Raw genomic sequence first — 8,798 nt, 5'->3', positions numbered from 1 at the left:
TATATATATATTTGGCATCAATGGATTTCACCCACTTGTGGTTACGTCGCAAACGAAAAATGAGATTTAGCTTGACTGAATCACTACAGCACAATTTCGTCTAAGGATTTCTCACTTCAGAGGATTCTATCCTTTCCCTGTTACTGAATGTAGTGCAGCCTTGAAGCTGAAGAGGTATAATAATGAATACTGTAACAATGATAAAAATGATCACCTATGGACAATATTTTTTGTGAGGAGGGTTGAGAGAGGTGAGGAGTGGCTTGAACACATGGAGAGAAAGGGTGAGGAGAGGCTGTCTAAGAGGTGGATGCGACCAAGGCAGAGACGGAGCGATGGAGAGAATGAGACTTTCAGTAATCCGGGCCTGAACATGGAGGAGGGTGTGAGGGGTGCAGGGGATACAATAATATGCTTCACATGCAGTGACTTGCTGTCCACTGGCAGAACCAAGGCGTGTGAAGTCGTCAGGGGAAACCCCGGAAAGTTCCGTGGGTCTTGTAAATCCCGCGACTATGGCTGCAGTGCATTATGCATGACAAGTGGTGGTGAGCAAATGAGTGCCGTTTCTTTGTCTGTTTCCGACAATATCTTGTTATCGATGGAACCCGCGATGAAATGTGGAAAAAAAGAATCATATGTAATATATATATATATATATATATATATATATATATATATATATATATATATATATATATATATATATATATATATATATTTTTTTTTTTTTTTTTTTTCATGCATATTCGCCATTTCCCGCGTTATAGAGAGGTAGCGATTAGAACAGAGGACTTAGCCTTAGAGGGAATATCCTCACTTGCCCCCCCTTCTCTATACCTTCATTTGGAAAAGTAAAAAGTGGGAGGGAGGATTTCCAGCCCCCCACTCCCTCCCCTTTTAGACGCCTTTTACGACACGTAGGAAATACTTGGGGTGTATTCTTTTTCCCCTGTCACCAAGGTTTTATATATATATATATATATATATATATATATATATATATATATATATATATATATATATATATATATATAGTTACTTGAGGTTACTCCGCGAGTGAAAAGTCAACTTTGACGAGGTTGTATCATCGCCATATGACGGAGCAGATTACAGTCTCATCAGAGAACTTCTTGCTCTTGTCTATTCTGACCCTTCTACTGAGTGTTGCGCAGCTTTGGAGATGCAGGAACGTCTTGGAATGGTCGTGAGAGTTGTATTTCAAGACCCTTTCAAGAAGAGGTTCTGAGGTGGTAACTCACCTTCGGCGAGGTTGTATCGTCGTCAATAGAGAAAATGAAATACTGTCTCGTTAAGGAACTTTTCATTCTAATTCATTCTAAAGGAGTTCATAGTTTCCCTGCTAATGTTTGTAGTCTTTGATATATATATATATATATATATATATATATATATATATATATATATATATATATATATATATATAAACGCGGGAGACAGCGACAAAGCATAAAAATATATATATATATATATATATATATATATATATATATATATATATATATATATATATATTATTTATATCTATATCTATCTATCTATCTATCTATCTATCTATATATATATATATATATATATATATATATATATATATATATATATATATATATATATATATATTTATATATATATATATATATATATATATATATATATATATATATATATATATATATATATATATATATATATATAATTGTGTGTCTGTGTATGTGTTTCCGAGCATCACGTCTAAGAGGTCGCCTGCGTGGAGTGCTGTACCATTGGAAGTAGAATCTCATCAAAGTACTTTTGATTCCCAAAGAGCCCATTATTTTCTTGCTACTAGACGTAGAGCGTCCTTAGAGCTCCATTGCTAGTTATATGTAAATAGAACTACCTATTATATGTATATGGATTGAACCAGAGCATGTGAAGCGTCTGGGGTAAACCGTGGAGGGTTTTGTGGGGCCTGGATTTGGAAAGGGAGCGGTGGTTTCGGTGCATGATACATGACAGCTAGAGACTGAGTGTGAACGAATGTGCCCTTTGTCTTTTCCTAGTGCTACCTCGCGCACATGCAGGGGGAAGGGGTTGTCATTTCATGTGTGGCGGGGTGGCGATGGGAATGAATAAGGTCAGACCGTATGGATTATGTACATGTGTATATATGTATATGTCTGTGTGTGTATATATATATATATGTATACGTTGAGATGTATAAGTATGTATATGTGCGTGTGTGGACGTGTATGTATATACATGCGTATGTAGGTGGGTTGGGCCATTCTTTCGTCGCTGTCTCCTCGCTGACGCGGGAGACAGCGACAAAGTATAATGAAAAAAAAAGATTATATATATATATATATATATATATATATATATATATAGTGAGAGCGAGAGAATTGATGAAATGTTAACATAAATTGAAATGGTAAGTATGCTCAAGTATATAGGAAGAAGTATCGCTCAGGCCTATGTGGTCCATGAGGCTGGCTCACTCCATACCGTCATCTGGCTTTCATTTTACAATATCAGTGGCATCAGGTCATAGGTGTGTCCCCCGTCACCAGGTGTCACGGCAGATGTGAATTAAGCAGCCATATCCCAGGTCATCCGGTGTAACTCCCCCTGGCCAGCCTCACGTACCTAACTAACCAAACAGTTTTCATGTTCAGCTTGCATGACATGCGCTTTCATGGGCCACTGATCCCCAGGGTTGGCGCCGCTGCCGGACGTGATAGTGAGCAACACCCCGCCATCATCATCTCTAACACGGGCTCATCCCTGCGTCCCTGAGAGACCGTCGCACGCCCAGTCCGCACCACCAACAAGCCATCACCTCAACCTCAACAGGCCCGTGCAGGGAGGCTCCAGCTCCCCAAAACATGTCTTCGACGGTAGGCAGTGCGAAGAGACCATCAAGACGGGAGTGAGGCACATCCAAGATGTACGACGCAGGCTGCAGAGTGACGTACTCCTCCACACCCACCCTCACCACTACCTGCCTCAGCTGTCGTGGCGGCAGTTCCCGCGGCGTCACCATCCTTTCCAGCACCAGGAAGATGGAGACAGCGGCCAGGGAGATGAGGCGGAAGAGGAAGACCAGAGGGGAACCGTCGGGCGTGACCTCCGTAAAGTCGCTGACCAATTCCAAGCAACTAGTGCCAAGGTAGGCTTCTTTCTACACCCATCATACCACATGATACAAATGTATATCCTGTATATATGTAGATATGTGAAGGAAACTTACGAACATCGGCACTATGCATAACTCCTTGTCTACGCATTTGCTTTATAATTTGGTCTCGTTGATTTCTAATTCTGCTTCTGTTAAATATCATTTTGCCGCCCATGTGGCTGGTGCTGCCCACACCTCCCGTTGCCTGTTAGGGGAGGCACCATCTGTCCTCACGTGAGGAGGGGACGTCCGCCAGGACCGGGTCTGATAATTAATATCAAATGAGGCGATTAAAGTCATTAGGTCAGCATAAATGGGCAGGTGTGGGGTAGGGAGGAGGGAGATGGAGGTAAAAGTGGGATGAATGCGAAAAGAAATAAAAGGGAACGTAAGAGAATCAAAAGTCAACGACCAGGACATAGTAGAGCTACGACGAAAGTAGGTTATGGAAAACGACCAGAAACTGGCGACTTATACCACCCACACGAAGCACCCACTGACGACTGGGGCTCTAGAGGTGTGTGAGGGGAATGGTTCGTTTCGAGCGTCTCCTCTGGCAAGATAAACTCCCTTCTCTCAACTCACTTCAGAGACAGTCCCCCCCCCCCCCCCCCCCCCGTCTCACCTTCATGTACACTTCCCTCTCTCCCACTTACCTGGCGAAACGCTACCCTCTCTTCCCCTAACCATGAGGTGCTCTGCTTCCTTCCCCTCACTTGAAGGCACACTCCCCACTCTTCCCCTCACCTGTAGATATAACTTCTCTCCCCTCGTGAGCTGGTCACGAAGGGTCAGCACGTGTGCTGGTCGGGTGGCTGCACGTGGCGGTCACCCTGTCATGCTAATGACTTCGTCTCATCATTTAAGCTGGACTGTTGTTATGACTGGAGGTTGAGGCATGAGGAGGGGCACGCCAGGGTGGGTCACACACACACACACACACACATACCCATATATATATATATATGTGTGTGTGTGTATTTACTTAGAAGATAAATACTACAGCATACTTAAAGTCATTAATCTTTTTTTGTTCTCTAAATTTCTCAGTATCGTTCCACCATTTGATGGATGTCCAGTTACCAGTTATCCAAAACTCTCCATTTTACTTCACTCAAGCTTTCGCCTTCACAGAGGCATCATCAGAAATATACAAGTAGAAAGGAAGAAAATTGCTTCACAAATTTAGGATATGAAATGTTAAACGCAAACAACAGCAAGTATATAAGAATCAAACCAGAGTGCATAGAACGTAAACTGTGAGGGAACACACTATAAGCGATACTAGTTAACATCATGACAGGTAGGGTGAGCTGCCTTACTACATAGAGTGATGGACTCTATCTTCTTCGTGTACGATTGTTCTGTGTTTCCTCGTCTGTAAGATTTTTCTACTTTATTCATATTTTATATATAGGTTGTAGCTCATATTGCCCGTCATGATATTGTTAATTTGTATCGCTTATAGTGTTTTCTCTCTTTTTTTACGTTCTATGCACTGTGGTTTGTTTCATATATACATGTTGTTGTTTGCGTTTTACATTTCATGTCCTAAATTTGTGATGCAGTTTTTTTTTCTGTTTTTCTGTAGCTTTCTTATGATGCCTTTGTGAAGGCGAGAATTTGATTGAAAAAAAGGTGAGTTTTGGACAACTGGTGTTTGGACATCCACCTAATGGTAGAATGATACTGAGAAGATTAGAAAAAGTATAAAAGAAGATTGATAACTGTATATATGCTGTCCCATTCATTTCTATGCGTATTAGAGAAAAGCTGCTCCTAGCTTACAAATATATATATATATATATATATATATATATATATATATATATATATATATATATATGGACCGGACCATCAGTTGGATGACCTCACAGTGTGCTGCCAACCGGCGAACACAGGATAAGGGTGATCACTGAGCCATGCAAAGATAATCGGCTGTTAATCTCATAATTATAATACGGTAACAAGGCCCACGTGCTCTTGTTACACCTCGGGCTGGCGATGGTCACCTGGACGCTGAATGGCTGTTTGTCACATACCTAATTATGTTGGCGACTTGTAAACAAATTATTATCATTCAGGGTCGCAGTTTAGGAGTGTCTTAGTTATTTGACTTGAGCACTTCCATCATTGTACAATTTTGAAATATATATAGAATTCTGAAATCCAGGATTGCTTTGTTGAGCAGTTGCGTTTATATGATTCAGCTTGTGAAATCAGATGTTGTATATGCAACGATAACGTTACCTATTTTGGTTGTTAATAGCCACACAACATTTTGCTTCACCTGTGATCAGTGATTAAGACAGGGAAGCAAGCAAGTTCTTGAATCTTTAGATATCCAATGTAAGAGATGAAGGCAGGCATCAGTAAGTTCCTCCCTGACCGTGTGGGATGCAGGACGTGAAGTACGAGGGACAGTCAGGCTCAGCCGTCAGGTGATGAAGACCTGTAGCTCACGACAGACATGTGTTAAACTGGCAGCAAGATGTGAAAGAATATAACCTTTATAATTTATACAACAAGGCAGAGTTCAGAAGTGGAACTTCGTCGTTTACAAATGTTTATCCCTCTTACCTTGGTATAACCTTAGAGACCGCTGGTGGTGGTGGTAATGGCGGTCAGGCGTGTGGTAAGTGGCTTGTCCAGAAACTTAAAAGTTGATATCTTATTTTCTAATATCTTTACTTTTATATATATTTCCGTTGATACTTCGCTATGTACTTTGTTTTTCATTTTGATACATTATAAGCTGTACGGAAATACTGTTATAGTGTTCTAAACTAAGTGTTATGTGGACGAACTTCACCCACGCCCTTGGGTAGTATCGATTTACCGAGGCAAATTATTGCGCTTTTTTTTTCTTTTTTTCTATCTATTGCTTTTATTATTAGTGATTGGAGGTGTCATCAGACTTCTAAATCTTCTGGAGAGTTCCATACCATACACTGTGAGCATAGTTTATGATATCTTGTATACACTTTGTGATAGGCCTTGGAATACGCCAACTTTGTACTCCAGGACGCCTGTGAAATTCCATTTTCATAAACTGGAATATTAAGCCTGAAGGAAGCAGGTAATCTCCAGATCCACAAATGCTACAGTAAAATCCTTCGGTGAAGGAGGGAAATGGGGAAGTGGTTACAGTCAGAGATAAGATGAAGAGGAAATAGAGTGAGCACTTTGAAGAATTGTTGCCTTTCGTTCTTTAGTTATTCAGTGTCACATAAACGTCGGACGTTTATTAAGCAACACTGGTAAGGCAAACTCTCAAGCTACATACTTTTTAAGTTCAATATATAAATATTTTCTTTTGTTTCGTCCATAGGTGGCCGCCAAGAGAAGTGTGGCACCAATGAGCGTAGCTGTGCCAGTGGCCTTCGCTAAATGCCTATCGGCCTTCGTCTTAGGCCTCGTCTGGTGGCGACTCTTCAACAAGCTACGCTGATCCCAAGCAGAACTCCAGCGGTGTTTATTCTCTGTCTCTTCCTGGTCTATAGGTAACGATTCAGCAAAGTCAGATATACAACAGCATCACTTAGGCCTCCAGTAGGAGCCTTTTAGGTGTGTTCAAGAGTCTGGCTTTATCTAGTGGAATATCCATTCCCTCAACTTTGCTTCTGCTTGTCAACAACCACCAGGTTGGGACATCAATGATGGGTTTTGGGTCAATTTCACTCCTTTAGGATAGTCTTAAGAGGGAAATGAGTGAAGTCTGAACCAATTTTTTGCTCATTAAACTAATGCAATGTTTGATATATGCATGAACTTTTTGAGTTTGTCTTTGGAATATTTTTCTATTAATTTTATAAAGAAATGAGGGTAATTTCTAGACCTGGATTCAACCTACTAGAAGAACTTGTCATTAATGCTTTCCAGGAGCAGATATGTATATAAAATAATGTTGGTAAATGGTTCATTCTCATGTTGATTCTCTTTCATGGACTTTACTCTGTATTGTCTGCTTATCTCACACACACACACATCAAGGTTCAGCCGCAAAGAACCGGTTGCATGTTACTTGTGTTTTTTAGATTTACTTATTCACTGAAGTTGACTTATGTAACGTGTAAGAGTGTCCTGTGTACATAAGACGTCTTTTTGGCGACCAGAACCCATTAAAATTGTTTATCCTTGTAACCAGAGGCATTGAAGGGGACTATTTGCCAGTTCATCATCCACTGTACTTTGTATTTTATTGTTAAGAAACTTCGTCCGCAGTAAACAAGTTAGAAATTTAACACTAAATTATCAGAAAGATTTTTTGATAGAAAGGTTTATGGATTTTGATTCCATGGCTAACTTTGCATTTCATATTTGACTCTTGCTTAGAAATGGGTTCTCGTGGTAACTAAAGAAAGAGGTTGGTTTTATGTTGACGGCTATGGTCTTCACTAGTGTGGGCGTGTGTCAGCTGGCCGCCAGGCTTGGTCCAGCCTGGCACAGCAAACGATTGATCTCATTCATCACTACCAGTCTTTCAGGGGAGACGTCAGCCTCACCCCATAATATAAGGTGTTTTAGGGGAGGTTGAGCTGAACTCCCAACATATAATAAGGTCTTTCAGGGGGAAGTGTCTCTTCCCTTGTGACACCAGGTCTTTCAAGGAAGACATCTTCCTCCGTAAATATAAGGTCTTTCAGGGACGTTGTCTGCTTTATCCCAACATTGAGGTCTTTCAGGGGAAGGCTTATTCCCACTAAGCTTAAGGTAAAACGACAGAGGCAAGTTATTTACTAAGGAATAGAGTAATACAAATCTAATATTTGATGGATAATTTTTAGCACTTTTTTAGAATTAGAGAACGTATAGAAAACGTCCCCAATGAATGATTATATATATATATATATATATATATATATATATATATATATATATATATATATATATATATATATATATATATGCAAGCAAAGTTTTGCCTCTGCATTTTGTAAATATCAGATTTTGTGACAGTGTAGCTTAATACTGTTGATATACAACGTTATCTGTGGACATGGTTAAGCAACTATAAATCTAACATCATGAAGGAGACACAAGAAAATTAGTCGAGTAGATAGTCACCAGACGCCACGACAGTCACTCTTGTAAAAAGGCTTTCCCGTGTCTCGATCCAGCGAGTGCGGAACCGATGTCCACAGTCATCAAAGCTGTAAGGCGTGATAATTCAGCATTACTCTTAGCTAAGTTAAGATAACCCCCAGAGAGTCCCGCATCCTTCTCACATTTGCGAGGTGAACGTAGTCGTCACCTCATGCAAGTATCGGGGTCGTTATAACTGGTACTTCGAGCTAACCAGCGTCTCTACATGAAGAAACCCCTCCTGGAATGTCTCTAAATAGTCACCGCTTATCCCTTGGCATTGTATGAATACAAAAAGGAACGGCTCTTTTTGATTTGGCATAAATGATCCCTCACAAACTTGTCATGATAACCTGAATACCTGGGGTTTCTTCCAGAGCACTGATAGTGTTGTCAGAAGGTAACGAGAGTTTACATAATTTCTTTTTACTAGACCTTCTTGGTGTTCACAACTCAATCAGAAGTATTAGTAAACCTCACTGTGAATACGCGGGAGCAACAAATAAATGAGCCATGTTTGTGACAGCTCTCT

The 8,798-nt window shown here is 40.3% G+C and overlaps 1 protein-coding gene across 1 annotated transcript in view; it reads left to right on the top strand.

Annotated features, from left to right (window-relative positions):
• Positions 1–8,004, top strand: part of LOC139752603 (uncharacterized) — a 15,807-nt gene extending 7,803 nt beyond the window's left edge. Inside the window, exons 2-3 of the mRNA XM_071668359.1 lie at positions 2,718–3,172; positions 6,513–8,004. Coding sequence (XP_071524460.1) covers positions 2,718–3,172; positions 6,513–6,632 — 575 coding nt within the window. The 3' untranslated portion in view covers positions 6,633–8,004. The remainder of the gene's footprint in view (positions 1–2,717; positions 3,173–6,512) is intronic.
• Positions 8,005–8,798: the final 794 nt, after the last annotated feature.

The sequence above is a fragment of the Panulirus ornatus genome, chromosome 13, assembly GCF_036320965.1.
Source record: "Panulirus ornatus isolate Po-2019 chromosome 13, ASM3632096v1, whole genome shotgun sequence".
NCBI lineage: Eukaryota > Metazoa > Arthropoda > Malacostraca > Decapoda > Palinuridae > Panulirus > Panulirus ornatus.
The sequence above is the reverse complement of the archived record's forward strand: the minus strand, read 5'-3'. Positions and strand labels throughout refer to the sequence as shown.